The sequence below is a fragment of the Anastrepha ludens genome, chromosome 3 (assembly GCF_028408465.1).
Source record: "Anastrepha ludens isolate Willacy chromosome 3, idAnaLude1.1, whole genome shotgun sequence".
Taxonomy (NCBI): Eukaryota; Metazoa; Arthropoda; class Insecta; order Diptera; family Tephritidae; genus Anastrepha; species Anastrepha ludens.
In genome coordinates, this window is record NC_071499.1 from 86,163,787 (window position 1) to 86,183,343 (window position 19,557).

Genomic DNA, 19,557 nt, shown 5'->3' on the forward strand with positions numbered 1-19,557 from the left:
GTTTAATGTAAATGCAAAGTATTATCTACTTTACCTGAAAGTGGTCTTCAGCGCCAGCATCACATATTTCCTTAACGATTTATACGCCTGATAAGTTTTCATAATATAATTTTTATAGACTGGAAAATCTTTGCGGTTTATGTAGCCCATTAGACCCATCACTGTGCTGGCCTTTTCCAAGCAATCTTCCGGACATTGCTTCAGCACAGTTATCATGTTATCCATCAATAAATCAAAAGAGCGACAAATGTATGCCGCATTTGCTTGCGCACGCACAGCTATTTCCAACTTGTTGCAAAGATCCAACGCAGCAGTGGCTCCATTGCTTTCCGATTGCAGGCGGCGCAGCAATTTGGAAATTTTCATATCTTCTCCGAAGATATGTGAACCAATAAGTGATGGCATCTTTGTAGACGACATCTTTTCCACCATTGACAAATAATTATGTTGGGATTGTATTCGCACGTTGTTGGCTGAACCTTAACCGCATACGATAGCATGAAGCGGGGGAAGACGTCGGAACTTCAGCACATGTACACAACTGAAATGTATTCGATCTTTTTATTTACCGCCCAATTTTCCATCCTGAATTCTACGTTCATCACTCATACGGTCAAAAGTCTATTTGATATTAACAGTTAACAAGAGATTACTCAAATTGATTTCACGGAAATTACACAGCAATGTGCAAAAGCCACGAAAACAACAAATGCAAAACTTTCAGTGGTGTAATCAAAGTGTGGAGAATGCGTCCAATATGAAGGCTTATTAGAAATTGTGTTCACATAAGTAATAATTCCTAAAGCTGGGCACACACTGATCAATTTGGCATGCAACTCGGCCATTCGATTCAAACTCTGTTTATGCTATGTTCCCACGGCACCCATTTCCACGGGACATTCGTAATTTACTTCGACACCTCTCCTTCTTCTTCGTATTCTTTGCCTTTTTAATATTATTTGCTGTGAATATCGGCGTTGGAGAAAACAAATGAATTAAAAATAAAAGTGTTTGTGTTTTTACCGAACAAACTGTCATTACGAAAATATAACCATTTACTTGACGAAAATATTGCGTATTAAAGAGTAAGAAAAACACAACAGTTCCAAAAATTATGTATTTAATATAAGAAAATATTTATGTGTTCGTAATTCGCAAGGTAATTTTTACCTGAAGTGAATGATGTAATTTTCTTTCAAAATGTTGTCTTGCGAATTGAATTATGTATGGCGAAAGGTGTTTGGGAAGTGAATTATGAATGATAGATGTAATTTCAAATGTGATAGCGAATTACGTGTCGTGGGAACTTAGCATAAGTACCACTAGGCATGATGGGATACCAAACGAGTATCGATATCAGTATTAAAACAGGTATCCGAAGATGAGTATCGATACTAACATTTGCCTTGGTACCGAAAATAAAGTATCGATATTTTAACCTTTAGATACAAAAATATAGACGATACATGTAATTTAATATGAAACTATTTACGTAATAAATAAAGCACAGCAAATCTGTCAAGCAAATTTCCCGTAATGATGGTTTTTCTCGCAAGGTAACATTTCACACTAAACAAATATTTTGCTGTTTGTTCTTTGTTTCATTCAGTTGTGAGTTATAAGGTTTTAACAATGGAAGTTCACCAAAGAGAAAATTCGGTACATTTTACAGTTTTTCTTTGATAAAGCCAAAAATGCAAGCCCAGCCGCTGAAATTGTGAATGGTGTTTATGGTGCCGTAACAGCTTATTTCGTGCAATTTTGGTTTCATCGACTCCGTACAGGCATTTTTGATGTTAAACATGCACCTCGCACCGGCAGGTCTGTCGTCAAAAATGTCAATATATTCAAAGAAATAATCGAAGTTAACCGGCATCTTAGTAGTCGTAGCATTGCTCAGAAGCTAAAAATCTACTATGAATAATGGATTTCTTTTTCCCCAAACTAATATATTAAACCTTAAAATAAACTTTCATAAAATGAATAAAAAATAGAAGTAGAGCTGAAGCTTTTATTTCAAAATTCATCCCATTAAATCCCTTTTTGGTTATAAATATTTCTAATAAATAATATTTATAAATTGAACTGCGTATATTTTTATATCTAGAATCACAGCTTTATTCACAACCATTTTCAGATTCTTTTAAAGAAAAAAGTTGTTAAAGACTTGTCAGTATCAGATGGGTCCTTTATCCTGGAACAGTCGCCATGATGTTCAAATACTTTCTTGCACTTTGTTATAATAAAGGTATCGCCTCCTTGATCAACATGATCAGCCTAATAATCTATTCAACAATTGGCTGCATGAACTATTCGTCTGCGGAAGTTATCGTCTCTGCTTGTAACCTTAGGAGTCTTCGATTTGGCACTTCTCTGCTTGCTCGCTATAATGGGTTCTGCTTGCTTCACAAAAAAAATTGCATGTGGAAGCAACAATAAAGTTATCGAGCAACATTTGTCACAAGCGAGTATGATTATGTCTCATAAAAGTGGCACTAGTTATGCCACCCAACTCTCCTTTCTGATATTAGGCGAGTCTCATTATTAATACCATTAATGGGTAAATATGTTTAATTATGCCAGTTGCTTCATCTATTCGCACTCACTACCGGATGGCGAAACGAAGACCGCTTTTCGTAGTTATCGTCTCGATTACGTAGCTTTGGACTGTAACTGAATGTTTTTAGTGCATTTTCAAAGAATTTTTCTTAGATTTCTAATAATTTTAGTTTATTTCAACACTTTTCACTATAAATGGGCAACATTCGCCCTCATTGGAATGAGAATAGCGAAAAATTTTTTATAAACGAAATTTTGTTATAAAATATATTTGTGTTTATATTTCAGATACGTAAAATTTAAAATTAATAAAGTGTCAACATATAAATAAAAAAAAACATCTTTCTAGAATTAAAAAAATATTTACACTAAAAAAACAAAGCATGATTTCAGTACTAGGTGAGATTAGAAACATAACACAGGCCGACAAAATTTAACCAACATTCAGACCCAGAAACCAGACTATATATTTCCGAAGGTTTATGATGCGCTGAATCCAAATCTGGCCTCAGAATTGCTCTATTAGTTTGAGTTTTCGAGATATCCTAACCTAAAAGTGCAAAAAACCCCATTTTTGCCCATATTTGAGGTTATGTAGCCTTGCAGATGTTTTCTTTTACCAAAATTAAAGGATGGCATCTTTAAATACAATCCTTCTTTTTTCAAATGGCGGTTTGTTTGCTCAAATATCATTTTTTTTCGCAGAGATATCGCATTTTGAAATTTTCATGTTTCGAAATTTTCCTACACCTGAAAATCGATTAAGATAACATAGACATGATATATTCGATTACTAATTTTCTTGAATTGAGTCTTATTTTTCTTAAAATTTTGTCTCACACCATAAGTGTGCTGACTCACCACATCCCTACACTATCTAACCTTTGGGTACCGAGTCACACACAGCCCTAACCCCTAGAAACCACCCCTATCATACCGCGAGCAGGCTAACCCACATAACCGCAAGCAGGCTTTCCCACAAACTCCAAATTTACATACTATTAACCCATATATTTCAGGCCCTCAAACCCAAGAAAATTAGTAAGCGACTATATCATGTCTATGTTATCTTAATCGATTTTCAGGTGTAGGAAAATTTCGAAACATGAAAATTTCAAAATGCGATATCTCTGCGAAAAAAAATGATATTTGAGCAAACAAAACGCCATTTGAAAAAAGAAGGATTGTATTTAAAGATGCCATCCTTTAATTTTGGTGAAAGAAAACATCTGCAAGGCTACATAACCTCAAATATGGGCAAAAATGGGGTTTTTTGCACTTTTAGGTTAGGATATCTCGAAAACTCAAACTAATAAATTAATTTTAGTTATCAATCCGAATTTTGCATGGACAGAGAAGCAGATATTAGTTTAAATTATTTCGGATACTTTTCCTTGTAGACTAGTGTAATAAGTGGTTTTGGAAGTATCCCAAGGGATTCCCAAATTCGAACAGAACACAAAAGAGAAAGGATAATCGTTCAGAACAGACGCAAGGTTGGTTGTAATCATCATCAAGAAAAGTAAACAGGTAACATTTTTTACTTTATTTAAGAACAAATATTGGTATTTCAGCTTATAGCGCTAAAAAAAACTACAACCACTCTAATTGAGTAGTCCCCATCGGATCGAAAAAATGTAAAGGAGCGACGGGAGGAAATTATGTAGAAAATTAATTCTCTTGGTCCACCTAAAACTGCGTCGAATAGAAAAAAGTCTGCATAAATTGCAAGCCGTACTTAAATAGTCAAAATCTTTATTGTCATGGTATTGTTTATATGAAAAAAGAGGGGCGAAAGTGGGGTCCTTTCCCATATGAAAGATAACCGTGTGCTCACTTAGAATAAAATTAGTGAAAAAGTGGCCTACATCTTGCTGTAATGTCTGCACTTCCCTCAGTAACATCGTGCACCATACAGGCTGAAACTAGCAAAAGTTTTCCGATAGAGCCCTCCAGGTTTATAATAAACACGTCCTCATTGCTGAAATTAGGCCAAATTAATGACCCAAGTACTGGTGGTGTCATTGACATAACATATTTGGCAGTTTCATCTTCCTCCCTACTGAGCCTGCAAGTTCCATTGAAGTATATTCCCAGGTTAGTAAGATAAATCCAGCAGGACAAACCTGTACTTTGCTCTTTGAATGCATGCACCTGTGTTTCAAGCGGAAGTGTATGCGGTTCAAGAAGCAATGAACTTTGTTGTTGAAAACAGATGGAGAAGAAGATCTACACGTGTCTGCAGCGACAGCCAAGCTGCGCTCATGGCCTTAGACAGTCCCCCAACCACATCAGGGCTGGTCGAGTCCTGTAAATCCAGGCTGAACTATGTCGGTAGACATAATAGCCTGATGCTAACATGGGTCCCGGGACACGTGGGTATCGTGGGTAACGAGAACTCTGACTTCTTAGCTAGCATGAGCTCTGAGGGCAACTTCTTTGGCCCAAAGCCCTTTCTGTCAATCCCTTCTGCAGCCATCAAAGCGACGGTTAACAAATGGGTTAATACAGCCCACAAGCAAGCTTGGAATGCAGGGACAATGGACTTCATTGTGTCTGAGCGCTGCACTTGCTAGTTGTCCCGACAAAAAAAGATGATAAATTAATCTACAATGCCCTGTTCGAATTTCTAAAATTATTCTTTGCCCTTCCCTTATTTGAAGTGCTTTCGGGTGTTTTTTTAAAAGCTTGAGAACTGAAAATTATAATGCAATACAAAATGTTGGAATGAATTTTTTTATTATAATCTGGTGGATAATTTCATGAGATTCATTCTGTGAATATGATTTTCGGCATATGTATGTCCGCTGCGGCTACGAGTTACATAGCCTATTCGATCAGTCCAATTTTTGACTACTTTTTCCAATAACTTTGGCCGCATGACATCAATGATGGCTTGAATATTGCAAAGAAATCGATTTTTAAGCGCGCTGTATGGCAAGTTGCGCCGTCTTGTTGAAACCAAATGTCGTCGATAGCGCTTGCCATTCATGGTAATGATAGCTCATTCCTCACGTCGAAAGAAATAAGGACCAATAATGCCGCCAGTGCTCTCTGAACTTTACAAACAGATTTATTTTTTTTAAATTTCCACAATTTGGAAGCTTTATTCTGGCGTTCAACGAATTATGATGACTTGCCAAACCTTACAGAACAGAAATGTCAATAGAGTTTGTTATTCTCAGCTGTTACTGAAAGGCAAAAACTCGATATCACAAATCCCTTAATAATTATGAAAAATGATTTTGTATCTCCAAAAATATATTCTCCAACCTATTTTTTAATTTTTAAAGAAAGTACTGAATAAGGAAGCACTGATTTGACAAGAAATAAATGCATGCTTCATTACTTCGGTTGAAATTTTCGACAGCTATGAAATAATGGGAAATTGCTCTTGCGCATTTTCTTGAGAGGTGTGGAATAAGTTATACAATTGAACGAAATCCAAATAAACCTAGTTTAAATTTTTCGCGCTGGTAATATAAACTATGGCCGCCATAGCCGAATGGATTTGTGCGTGACTACCATTCGGAATTCAGCGAGAATGTAGTTTCGAATCTCAGTGAATCACCAAAAGGAAGAAAAAGTTTTTTCTAATAGCGGTCGTTAGTTAATGGCAAACCTCCGAGTGCATTTCCGCCATTAAAAAAGGGAAGGAAAAAATCAACTTGTCACAGATATCTGTGTTTACGGGCTGCGACTAAGATAGAACTGGTGCATATCCGGTATAAAACTGATTGCTTCGCGTTTATGAAAGACGCACACCACAGGGTGTATTGTAGAGGAAAGAAAATTTAATAAAAACATGATTAAAACATTTTTAATGGGAAGCAGTGTCTACGGAAATGCTCTTGTGCATAGGCACTCATGAACCGTAAACAAAAAAAAACCGACAATTGCCATAAACTGATTATCTGTTACAGTCAACAAAAGGTAGACAAATGAAGCAAATCAATTTATTGCAGAAAGATTGCAAATTATCAAATTAGGAATAAACTATTATTTTTTTAACAGGTGTATACAAATATAAGGTATCCCACCATGACTGCATGCATTAATTATAAAAATGACAGAGAAGGTTCTGTGTACAACACAAAATGCGATAAATGGCCGCCTCGAGACGTTGGCGTTGGTATTTTGACAAAATTTTCGCCAGGTCAGTTTCATGAACGGCATTTCAAGTTTCATCTGTTAGCTCAGCAATTTGTATTTGGTGTTTGCCATGAATCTGCTTCTGAAATAAACGACGACTTTGCTGGTACAACTTTTGTGGTTAACTTATTTCGCCACAGTGCGAAATAACGGCGTTCAGTTTCTGCAGTGGATTTTCAAAGTGGCTATGCGTTATGCCGACGAGCGATTCTCTAAACCTCAATGTTTCCTGTACACATGGCAGTTGTTCACGAACTACGCTGAACGGTTGACACCAAAATAGCAAGGCGGTGAATTCAAAATAGGCGGTCTTAATATGGCACCCAATAATTAAATATGTTAAAGATACGAATATATGTATGTATGTAGTTTGGCGAAAGCATATTATCTCCTATCCAATACGTAAGTCGGTATTAAAAAAGCACTGACATATTTTCCAATTAAAACACTGCACAATCTTTTTATATTTTAATTAATTTTTAGCTTAAGGCGCTGCAAAAAAATCCAAATATGTAAAATACATCAGTACATAATATATATTTTTGGAAGTGTGAGTGTGTAGGTGCGCAAATGGAAATGAAAACTAACTGTGGTAGTGTGATAAGAAATGTGAAAGATAACTTCGACGACAACAGTTTTCGAACCACCTATATAAGCTTCCTCACCTTAATATTTGGTTTAAGTTAACTTATGAATGGTGTGAATAAGTAATTTTGTTCACAACACAAATAAAATGCAATACCGCATCGCTTTGATAGGCCTCTTGGCCACCACGCTTTTCCATTTGGTAGAAAACGTGGAAGGGGAAAATTTGATTGTGAAAGTGGTTACGCCCGAGGAGATGAATAAAATACTCGAGGAATATCCGGATGCTGTAGAGATGACGGCGACAAAGACAGCAATTGAAGGTCGTTCGATGCATCGGCAGGCCAGGAGTGTGACCACCTATACTTTGGGTACCGGGAGGGTTTCTGGTGCGTATAAGTGTAATTGTACAAACATACATACATACATATATATGTATTGTTCTAATATTTTATATCGGGTGAGTGTTTTTAAGGGGTTAGGGGTAGTCAGAGGCCCGAAAAAATGATGATTTTCAATAACTTTTTTTGCTAGTCAGTTGCTTTATTTCTAAAATAAAACCATAGCATTAATACACCATGCTTGGGCTTGACTTTAGCAAAATTTCAACAACAAAAAATTAATAATGTAAAAATTATCGCTGTTTGTGTGGAGCTCGTTTCTTCAGAAGCCTCTTGCGGTAACCATCCCAATTCCTTGGAAATTCATCTAAAATCAATCAGACAAGGGAATTAGTTTAATTTTGTTTTTTATATCCCGTTTATTACAGTCTGTTATATATTAACAATATGTAATTTTTGTACAATTTGGGCCTATTACGTTCTTTTACCAATGTAAGAAGAATCTGTTATTATTATTGTAATTACAGTGTAAATTTTATAGTCAGGTCAGTCGGTGTGAGGCGCTTTAATCTTCGTTTGATATTTTCTTCCGGTACTATTTTACGCATTTGTTCGTTTTGGTGGACTGACAGTCCCTGTATTTGCTTAGTGCTACATTTTGTGATTGTTTCTTGGATTGTGTCTACGTTTAAGTCACGATGGATGGCTTCATTGGAAATAAACCAACCAGCATTTGCTATATAGTATTTCGTAATACTTTGGATGTGCTCGCTGTATGAGCTGAAGATTTGTGTTTTTAGCCGTTCCCCATATTTCTATTCCGTATTTCCAGATAGGAGTAATAATTGTTTTGTATATAGTCACCTTATTATAGAGTGATAGTTTTGATGCTCATCCGATTAGCTGTTTAGTGTTGCCGTCTAAATCCGAATTGATGGCCTGGTATCACTTTTTTTGCTGTCAAAATTGGTTCTAGTCGGTCGAACAATATTTTTTCAAATACTTTGGCAATAAGCTGGTGGGTCGAAATAAGGCAGTTTTGGTGGCATCTTTTCCTGGTTTGGGTATGGCGGCAATTTGAGCAATTTTCCATAGTCGTGAGAAGTATTTAGTCTCTAACATGCAATTAAATATATTTCTTATGAATTGCAATGCTATTTCACGTAACTCTTTTAAAATTTTTCCATTTATTAGATCATATCCTAGAGCTTTTTTATCGTTTAGCTGTCTTATTTCATTTTTAATTTCGCATATGGTTGTCTTTTTTGTTTTGATTTGCGGAACGTTTATTATGTTATCAGATTTAATGTTAATGTTTTGATTATCCATTTCGCTTATAAATGTGTGTAAGAAGTGTTTGGCTAGGGTATCGGCTTTTTCTTTGCTTGTTTTTGCCCATGTGCCGGCTTCTGTTTTGATGGGAGGTTTATGTATTATAGCGCCATTAATGTATTTTGTTGCTTTCCATAAGGAGTAATTTGTAGATGCTGCTGTTCCAGGTTTGCCAAATAATTTTGAAGTTTACTCTCCTTGTGTTTTGTAAGTAATACTTTTAGCTCATTTGTCGCCTTATAAAGTTTGGTTTTATCTGCTAGATGTCTGGTGGTTTGCCATGCTTTGCGGAGTTTTCTTTTTTCGCCGATTTTCTCTTTAATGTAAGTTGGGATATTTTCTTTTTTTGTCATTTTCGGTGTTGGTGTAGAGGAAGCAACTGCTTGTATTACGCAATCATTGAAATATACAATAGCGGAGTCAATTTCATCTTGAGTTTTCAGTGATATATTTATTTTGAGTTTTTGTTCTAATATTTGACAAGCATTAGTCCAATTTGTTTTGAACTACAATATATAGGCCCAGAGATTGTTTTATTTCAATAGGTCCAAGTAAGGTCATAATTAATGGTGAATGGTCTGAGGATAGCTCTAAACATGATTTTATTGTCAGATTTTCATACGACATATTTTTAATGATGCAGAAGTCAATTAAGTCCGGTTGTTTTTTCGTATCTGTTGGCCAGTAGGTTGGCTCACCTGTGCTAATAAACCGACCATTATTTTTTCTAATGACTTCACTTAATTGCCTCCCTTTTTTATTTGTTAACCTTGACCCCCAAAGTATGTTTTTAGCATTGTAGTCTTCTCCGGCTAAGTAACGATTCCCTAGCGATTTTAGATAATGCATAATTATTCTTTTGTGTTGTTATATTTGGGGGGAGATAGATAGATAGGGGTAAACAGACAGCAGATATTGTTATTTGCCCTTTTGAGTCTTCTATGGCTATTGTGGTTGCTTGGATGTTTTTTTTTTCTCTGTATACCTTCAGTTCAATGTATTAAAATATTTCTTTTGATAATAATAGCTGTCCCACCGTGTACTTTGTTGTCGGGTTCATTTGTGTAATGTATATTATAGTTCGGTCTGTTAACAAAAGTTTTGTCAGTGGCATGAGTCTCAGAGATCAACATTATATCGATTGATTTATTTATTAAAAATGATTTAAGTTCCAGAACGTGGCGAGCAAGTCCATTCGCATTCCATATAGCTAAATTAATTTTATTTCTTTCGTTCATCTAGTTTGGTAACGAGCATTGTTATGTTCATCATACTTGTCATTTGGGTTGTTTCATCATTTCTTTTAGTTCGATCATATTAGTTTTATTAGTTTTAATAGATAATCTTGTGCCTGATCGAAGCTTTTTTTCAAAACTAACAATATGGCGGCCTCAGGAAATATTTTTCAGATTTTCGAAAAAAAAACCGACAATTAATTGTTAAAAAAAATCGAAATTTTTGAAAAAAAAAAAATCCTTCAGGCACGAGTTTTTTATGTTTTTCAAAAGCAGTATAAATTTTATTGAAACCTACCAAACGGTTTTTAAGTTACAGTGATCACCAGTTCAATAGTTTTGAGAAAAACGCATTTAAAGTTTTATTATCGACTACAGGCATACGGGAACAGAAAAATATTTTTCAGCACTTGTACTACCTAGAAATTGTAAATATATATAGGAAATATATATATTTAGGTATACTTCTACATACATAAAAATGCACATTCATAACAATAAACCCGAGAAGTCGGTTGCTTGCAGCTGCTGCTAGCTACTTGCTCCCGAAAGCTCCGGAGCGCCCTTTGTTATTTGTTCGAAAAGTATTTGCCGGATTTACTTCAAATTTTCACACAATATTTTTAAGATATTATACTTTAAGAAAATGCAAAAATAAAAGAATCCAATTTTTTGCAAATTCTGACTACCCCTAACCCCTTAAGAGCTTAACAACTTAAAATGATAATACGAAACAGAAATATTTTTGGAAGGAATTTTTTGTATTATAAATCTGGTAGATAATTTCATGACATTTATTTGTTTAATATGATATCCGGTATATGTATTTTTGACTACTTTCTCCAATAAATCTGGATAATAAACCTAAATGAGCCCAATCGCTCATTGTAGGTACGTAAGCCAAGATTCTCTCGTAACATTTTCCACGTAGTCCTACAATTTGAGAACGACGACGAAACGGCATTTCGGCGCTCCTTTCAACACTTTGCGCTATGAACTGCGCGAACAGTTTTTTTTCTTTTCAAAATAAATACACAAAATTTGGAAACGCTTTTCTGGCGTTAAACGATTCGTGATGACTTGCCAAACCTTGCTGAATAGAAATGTTAATAAAGTTTGCTATTCTCAGGTGTCAAACCATAGTTATCGATATCGTTAGTTCTCATGCAGCTAAAAAAAAAAACACCCGATATATGTACACATAATATATCTTTTTTTTTTTAATTTTTAGGTGACAGTTTAGTCTCGAGTGAATCGAGCACAAACGACTTTGATGTTGCAACTACCGTGTCAGCAAATATAAGATATCCCTGCACTGGCACTGGCACTGGCGCGGTCGTAACCTATGTGAAAATCAATGTATATCAGAGCAATAGCGATGGACGCGCTTATGTGACTAGTGGTGGAATTGGTTCGACGTACGTTGCTATTACTGTAGAGGCGGTGAAAACATACTACTTTGATTTGTATACTTTTGTTTATGGAAAATAAATTATAATAATAAAGGTATTTGAATAAAAGGGCTTTTAAATGTCGCGCCTACATGTTGCTTTATAAAGAAGCATGTAAAAATTGTACTATTTTTATTCAAACTAAGGCTCTTAACAATTACAAGTTAAAAATGGCATAATTTAAATGTCTACAGTCGATTCAGGAATGCCTTATTGTTGAGGACTTCGAGATATCGATGTTGACTGGTTGAAGGTTGTTCAGCCGTACTTTGCGCTGCAGCAACAATATTCTCAACAGAACGTCCAGGTATTTGGTTTGTCAGTCCTTTTTGTATCCCCGACAAAACCAGTCTGGTGAAATTTTGCAACCCACCTTTGAATTGTCGACTCATTCCGATGCATTTTTTACCAAAAAAATAACGTATTTTGCGATATGTTGTTCTTAAAGAGCGACCATTTTCATAATAAGTTTCAATACTTTTGATGAGTTGCTCTATCGTACAAAATTATACATTTGTCTACTTGTCGTAAAAAAAGTTACCGTGCAGTTATTATTCGTTACTGGCATCTAGGCGTTACTTTTAAAAGACGCTTTACTTATGAGGAAGTGCTTCAAAACGTTGCGCGCTACCACAAGCGCCGTCAGTATATGCCGACGACATCGACATTCTCGGCGAAACCCACCGCGCTGTATGCTCGGCATACTCCAGTTTAAAAAGAGAGGCGAGCAATGTGGACCATGCGGTGAATGAGCGTAAAACAAAGTACCTGCTATCAACACATAGGGAGTCTTCGCGTCTTGGACAATATGTCTGTGTTGGCAACCAACAATTGGAGGTTGTGAAGGACTTTGTCTACCTTGGGACCAGTGTTACTAACAAAAATGACGTCAGCTTGGAGATCAAACGGAGAATAACTCTTGCCAGCAGATGTTACTTTGCGCTCATTAGGCAACCAAAAAGTAGAGCTCTCTCGCGTAGAAGGACTAAACTGGCACTCTAAAAACGCTCATCATTCCCGTTCTAATATATGGCGCAGAAGCGTGGACTATGCCAGCGGCGGATGAAAAAGTTTTGGGAACCTTCGAGAGAAAACTTCTACGTAAGATCTTTGACCCCCTTCGCGTTAGTGAGGAGTACTGCGTACGGTGGAACAGCGAGTTGTATGAGCTATATATAGGGACGCCGATGAAATCCAGGACAAAACTGACCGCAATCTACTGGACCTGACAGTATTTAGACAGTCAATAAACGACATTCACCATGAGACCGTCACCACCTTCTTAAGCTCCCGTCCTGTGAATGCCTTAATCGGAGCTCAACCACCACCTACAGCAGATGAAGAGCTCCAGCTTCCTTGTGAGACACGTGTAACACTGGCACAAGTACGTTCTGGATACTGTGGCAGGTTAAACTCCTACCTATCCAGAATCGACAAACATATATCCGGCACGTGAAGGCACGGGGCACAACACTAACCAGCTTCTCACATGCCCCCTAAAACCGACTCATCTAACACGCCTCTCCCTCTGGACCCATCCCGTCGAAACAGCATGTTTTCTGGGTCTACCCCTAGATGAGGTAGACGAAGATGACAGGTGATATACCCGAAACTGGCGGGGCTACTATTACTGTTAACAAACAAACAAACAAAACTATATATAGGGACATATACATAGTTAAGGGTGCAAACATACAACGGTTACGCTGGCGTGGCCATGTCACCCGTATGAAAGAAGGCGCTCCAGCCAGGCGAATTTACGACACGGTACCCCAATAAGGAAGGCGCGGAAGAGGAAGACCACATCTCCGTTGGAAAGGCCCCAGTGCGGCAGGACCTGTCTTCACTCGAGATTTCCAACTGGCATAAACATGCGTAGGACAGCTGGTGCGCCATTTTGGATTCGGCCAAAACCGACACACGGTTGTAGCGCTACATAAGGAAGGAAGTGCTTCAAAGAAATTTTGGAGCAGAAAATAAGAAAAAAATTGATTTTCTGCCATCTAAAATAATTTATTGCGACAGTAAGGATTTCAGTCAGTAAATATTTCTTACAAGTTTTTTTGGGTAACAGACTTTGATCCCGACTGTCTTGCGAACCAAACAAAACGCCATTACATTTGATTACTTTTTTTTCCAACCCTAAGTTTTTTTAAATTTCAAGCACGATATGAAATATGTGCATTTTTCTTAAAAAGTTTGTAAGAACCTTTGATTTTCGCCCCACTTGTCATGTTGTCCAGATTTATAATTCAAATATAAATAGGTACAAATACAAATACAAATACACGTACGCGGCTAACGTTTAATTTTAAAACTTAGTCTTTATTGCAGTGACTTTTGCAGGACTATACACATATTTTTCATTAAATACAATACAATAATTACATAGTATGTACATGCATGTATGTTTGTGTGTAGTCGTGTATCATTTATGCGTTCATATGATAAATACATATTATTAGTTGTGCTTATAATAATAATTACATTACATTTACAAATAGCTATAATTTCAAATGTACAGTCTGACATGGTATTACATACATATATATTGCATATATGTACATCGCCTGGAATATTCATATATTGTACACACATATATGCTTACATATGTACGCGCCTGATGGGTTTTATAACTAACTATATATACATACAACTATTTTTACAGTAATTTGCTTAGCATTAACGAAACACTTGAAGAAAAGCTGACAGCTCGCATACACATATAAATACTTAAATACATAATGTACGTATATACCGATAGATCCGCATATGCACATATGAACACAGCGATTATAGGCATCCCTATAGAATGGCGGGACTGGGAAGTGATTTCCTATAAGAAACTGGCTCACAAAGCTGGGAGACCGGCATCCCTTCATATACATATATCAGCGCAGTTTTGTTTCAAACATTGTTGGGAAGCGGGACAAAGTGGAAGAGTTAACAATGAAAGCAGTTGGTGGAGCAACGCTAATAAGAAACTAAGGTTTAGATGCTTTAGCATAAGAGAGACTCATTTTCCAAAGATTACGTATGACTCAGCAGCACGAAATTTGACAGCCATGACGAAAGTATGCGTAAACAGCTGAAGAGGTGAAAACGCCTTTAAACACATATATGACGATGCAGACGCAAATATTTGGGGAGCTGCGTACAAAGTTGTGACGTCAAAAACTACTTTTTATGCCTATTTGTACGCAAAATGTAGTGTCCAAGTGTATGCATTAAAAAGTATGTGCAAAATATTCTGTTATTCTGTTACCGCTTCTGTGCTGTACCCAAACCCAACACACCCTAACTTTGACATACTCCCACACGAACATTGAGATCTTTTGCTATTTGTAGTTTGTTGAAAAATCACAGTTAAATTGACCAGTCGCTGTCGTCACAGCACTTGGCGTATTGGTCGGCATATAAGGCTTATAATTGCAGCTCACCGCTGCCGTCGGCGCGGACTTTTGCCGCAATGGCGGTTCATAGTGGGCCGCTTCTCCGTCATCGTCGTCGTCCTCACTATTGGAGAAACTTTCTGGCGCCGACCAACGGCGTTTTCGTTCTGACGCTGATGCAGACGTCGACGCTGATGTCAACTGCTCGCGCTGCTCTGGTCTGATGTTATTCGATGGAGGTAACGACGACTGCGACTGTGATGCTGCGGCTGTTGTATCGTGCGTATGTTGAGCGTGCGTAGCATGCATGGGTAGTGCGGGTTGCGCTTGCGTCGTGGGAAAGGAGAAGCGCGCATAGCCGTCCGTAGCTCCATAGGCAGGATGTATCGGTGCATTAGTAATCAGATGTGGTGGCATGAAATGCATTGTACCATGAGGGCTACGTAGTATGGGATATTGTGCGGTGGGCGGACATGCGCTAGCGGGTTTCAAATGCGTGGTATATACATTTTCACTGAGTATGAGTGGTTGGAGATCGCGTTCTAGACATTGTGTTTCGTTTGTTGTTGGGCACGTTGTTGCCGCTTCAAGTGGATATATGTGCTTATTGCTATTACTGCCTTTATTGTTGTTGCTTAAATTAATATTCGGTGGTTCTCGTTTTGTGAGGGAAATGCAAATGTCGCCGACTTGTAAGCGTTGACATTTCAAGCCGTAAGCTTTAAGAGATAACTCGGGATTGCAAGATGCCCAGCCTTGGCCGTAAACAAAAAACGGGTGATCGGTGGTTACCTCCATGTCAACCTAAATGAAATTGGGAGAGATTTTAGTCATTTGAGTATGATTCGGAAAAAGGTTTGAAAAAAGTTAACAGAAATCGCTTAAGGAAGTAGCAAAAGAAAGCCTGGAGAAAAAATTATACAAATATGTACATATGTAATCGCTGATTCTCCAAAAATTCTATATATACTTTATAATTAATAATTAGAATTACACTAAAAAACAAGTGAAAACGAGAAAATGAACTGAATGTCATGCAAATTTTGATATAGTTTTCTACAAGGCACAGAACTCAAAGCCTTTGAATTAATATATAAGGTTAAATTCCTGCATTGAAAGGAAAATCACGTAAGGAGACTAAGTTTGGTCCACACCGAACTTTACATGTATATAGTTGCCGGCGCATATTTTACTAGAATCTAATTTATCCTGGCTAATAATTTTTGGAATCAAACAAACTCATAGACAGCGAGAGTTGTAGCTCGTAACATCAGGCGGGCGAATAGAAATTTAGTTTTCACGTGGTTTTTATCCGTTCTAAATAATATTTATGTCGGATCTATGTTAATGAGGTACATTCATTTGGTTTAATTGCCGTTTTTTTTACTTTTATGAAAACCGACCGGATTCGTGCACTTGCAATAACTACGTTGGTATTACACACCTTTGACAGTGGGTGCCTTTATGTACTAGCACTATGTGATTCTTGGAAATATACTAATTTTACGAATTATCGTCCTGACCGACGGACAGTCATGGCTAAATCGACACTTCTTATCATGCTAAGCATTTTTGTACACATAACTCTATATCCATTTCGATTCCTTTATGCTGTTTCATACAACCGTTATGTGAATAAAATTATAATACCCTTATCTACACGTGGGTAAAAATTATAATACCCTTATCTCGCATGGGTATAAAAATAGTCGAAGAAACTAATTAATTCTTTAAGTCTGTTTGAAATTTGTAATCGCATAATCGCAATCGCTAAAAAGATACTTCGCTTAAAAGCATTTTTCAATGCTTTCACTTCCCCTCGACTATTTCATTTAAGTGACTTTCTCCGTTGTTTTCTTCAGGCGATTCCTTAACAGCATTTATTTGCCTACTCACCTTTGATTGATTCCGATCGTAACTAAATGCAATGACAACACTATTCGACGCCGAGTTATTATTGATTTTCACCACCGTGGACTCGATTAACTGATGATATGGGCTGCGCTCAGCGCATTGTATGAAGTCCTCTGTGCGCATATCCTCCACACGACGCAATGAACCATTTGAAAGTTCAATATATGAACCCTTCTTGAAACTCGACGTGGAGTTGTGAGTGCTAAAGAAGAATAAATCAGAGTAAAATTAAAACTTCTCACACGGTTACTTTAAGTGATAATTTCACTACACAACTCACCGCATAACAGGTGTCTTCCCGGGCGTCGTGGTAGTCTTGTCAACACTCGCCGGCCTTGTGAGTATGCGATGCTTTAGCGAGCCTTCTTTACCGCTGGGTATCTTGAAGAATTTTTCTGTTTCCGCCGGCTTATCAGGTGGTGACCTCTTCGCTTTTTCATATAAATAAGTACCCGTGGAGAGTTTTGTCGTCGTCGCGGTGCGTTGTTCGCCTTTGGCTGGCGGTGAGGCCACAGTCACTGGCGCCGACATAGTGTTTGCAGCGGGGCTACGTAATCTCGACTTAGTTATACCGGCAGACGCCGTGGAATTGCTATTGGCTAGCGGGGAGGCTTGAAAAACGGACGTTGAATGGGGTGACGCCGCTTGAAAAACTCCTGCCGCTACTGCGTTCTGCAGCGCTTTCAAGTATTCGGCGGGGTAAACACCGCTTTCATCAGGGGAAATCGCTGGTGAATGTGTGCCCATTGCACCGAGGTAGGCTGGTGGCACGTGCGCGCCATGTACGGCATTTGGATGCTGAACTATATGTTGTGAAACATGCGGATTGGGTGCTGTAAAAATAATGGGTGCATTGTAGAGGCCCGCTGGACGACCGCCCCCATAGATTTGAGAATAGTTGTATTGATAGGCGGCTACTACCGCAGCAGCAGCTGAAGAAGCGCTGGTTTCGCTATAGGTGGGCTGTTTGGCGGCAGATCCGCCACCGAGCAACGTCGCATGATCTAAAATCTTGCGTCCGACTTGCGCTGAATTACTACTCACAGGTGACATGCTCTCATCATTCTCCACATCTACGGATGAGGAAGAGGAAGACGGGCGACTATTGTCGATGGATGCGGGATTGCTGCTGTTGCTGGTGTTAGCGGCCAATTGGTAATTCGCATTGCCCGCGTAAGCATTGCTCGCATTTGTGACCAGATTTATGGGGCCAGATTGGCCATTTTCAAGCGTATGTGTGTGTTGTTCGTGTTTCAGTTTTGGTGGTGGGGTGAATTCAGTAAGTGGCATCATTGTTGTGGTGGTATCGCGCGCCGAGCTCATATACTTTGGCGCGTTTGAGGAGCGTGCCAAATTAGCGCCGATTGACTGTTGTTCTCGCATATGCTGTTGCTGTTGTAGGTGATAGTGGTGCTGTTCTTGTTGTTGCTGCTGCTGCTGCTTATGAGCCAATGAGATGTCTGCTTCGTTAAGCGCGCCCACTGGTGCCTGTGGGCGATGCGGTAGCACCGTAACGCCAGCTATTGTGGAAGACTGGGAGGAGGCGTTCAGAAAATTTGTCAGGTGTTGCTCGTACTGTTGCTGAATTTGGTGGTGCAACTTAAGCGCTTGCAACGTATTCAATTGCGTTAACTGTGTATGTGTGAGCGGAGCTTGTGTGGTGATGTTGACGGCAGAGGGAACTGACGTGGGTGGCGATAGCGCAGCCGTAACGCGCACAGTGGCATCAGCGGCTGTGGCGGAAACTATGTCCAGTGCATAGCCACGTTGAGCGGGATGCTGGTGGTGTTGAATGGTTTGAAGATGATGCGTCGCGGCATGAGGATGGTGAGAGAGTGCAACAGCCGGACCGACCAACGGGCCAAAATTTTCAACAGCCGATAACATTTAATACTCTGACGTTAATGACAATGACAAATATTTAGCGCACGCTTTTGATACAGCTACTACAGCCACCGCAGCGCTAACTTGACAAACTACTGCTACCCGATTTACTACTGCTGCTGCTACTGAACGCCTGACGCGACTCATGCGCTTCGTCCGTTGCTTATACTGTTGATGCGCAGCTCAAGGCGCTTTAAAACATTCCACGCGTATAAATCAGTTCACAGAATTGATGCATAAAAAATAATGACCTCAACGGATTAACTAAAAAATTTAAAAAGAAAAAAGACAACAAATTATTTTTTCGTAATTTTGAAGATTAAATTCGAGATTTCTTTTGAGCACAATTCCATTTTTATTTTATTACTTTCGTTTAACATCACAAAAAACAGAAAATAATCACATAAATGTAGCATATAAAACCTCAAAAGAATTTCTAATTGTTGTCCAATGAAATGCAAAATAAAAAGAATCCGACCAGACAACACAAAAGCTCTAAAAGTTGGAAAGAAGAAGCACACAAATCAAAGAATTTAAACAACCTTTGGGGCAAGTTGCTGTCGATAGGTCGTTTGGTCTCTTTTCGGTGTTTTGATGTTTCATCGACATCGTCGTCGTCGTCGTCACCGTCACCGTCGTCGCCGTTTCTAAAATCGTTTGTCTCGTTTGTTCAATGACTTTACGCTTTGATTATTGAACTTGTACTGAATAG

At 38.2% G+C, this 19,557-nt stretch overlaps 3 protein-coding genes across 6 annotated transcripts in view; 1 reads left to right on the forward strand and 2 right to left on the reverse strand.

Annotated features, from left to right (window-relative positions):
• Positions 1-758, reverse strand: part of LOC128858364 (serine/threonine-protein kinase Smg1) — a 30,245-nt gene extending 29,487 nt beyond the window's left edge. The window contains exon 1 of the mRNA XM_054094560.1: positions 35-758. Within this exon, the coding sequence (XP_053950535.1) occupies positions 35-432 (398 nt within the window). The 5' untranslated portion in view covers positions 433-758. The remainder of the gene's footprint in view (positions 1-34) is intronic.
• A 6,591-nt stretch (positions 759-7,349) lies between these two features.
• On the forward strand, positions 7,350-11,701 carry LOC128856615 (uncharacterized). The gene is made up of 2 exons (XM_054091925.1): positions 7,350-7,685; positions 11,436-11,701. The coding sequence occupies exons 1-2, from the start codon at positions 7,445-7,447 to the stop codon at positions 11,693-11,695; spliced, it is 501 nt and encodes a 166-aa protein (XP_053947900.1). The 5' UTR covers positions 7,350-7,444; the 3' UTR covers positions 11,696-11,701.
• Positions 11,702-13,959: 2,258 nt separating this feature from the next.
• The window catches only part of LOC128858366 (ataxin-1), a 55,803-nt gene continuing 50,205 nt past the window's right edge, over positions 13,960-19,557 (reverse strand). For 3 of the 4 annotated variants that reach the window (XM_054094564.1, XM_054094563.1, XM_054094565.1), the window contains exons 2-4: positions 17,242-19,109; positions 16,944-17,163; positions 13,960-15,851 (exon numbers count right to left, since the gene is read on the reverse strand). In XM_054094564.1, coding sequence (XP_053950539.1) covers positions 14,994-15,851; positions 16,944-17,163; positions 17,242-18,848 — 2,685 coding nt within the window. In that variant the 5' untranslated portion in view covers positions 18,849-19,109 and the 3' untranslated portion in view covers positions 13,960-14,993. Of the gene's footprint in view, positions 15,852-16,943; positions 17,164-17,241; positions 19,110-19,387; position 19,557 lie in introns of those variants that run through there. The other variant, XM_054094562.1, reaches the window with a different exon arrangement.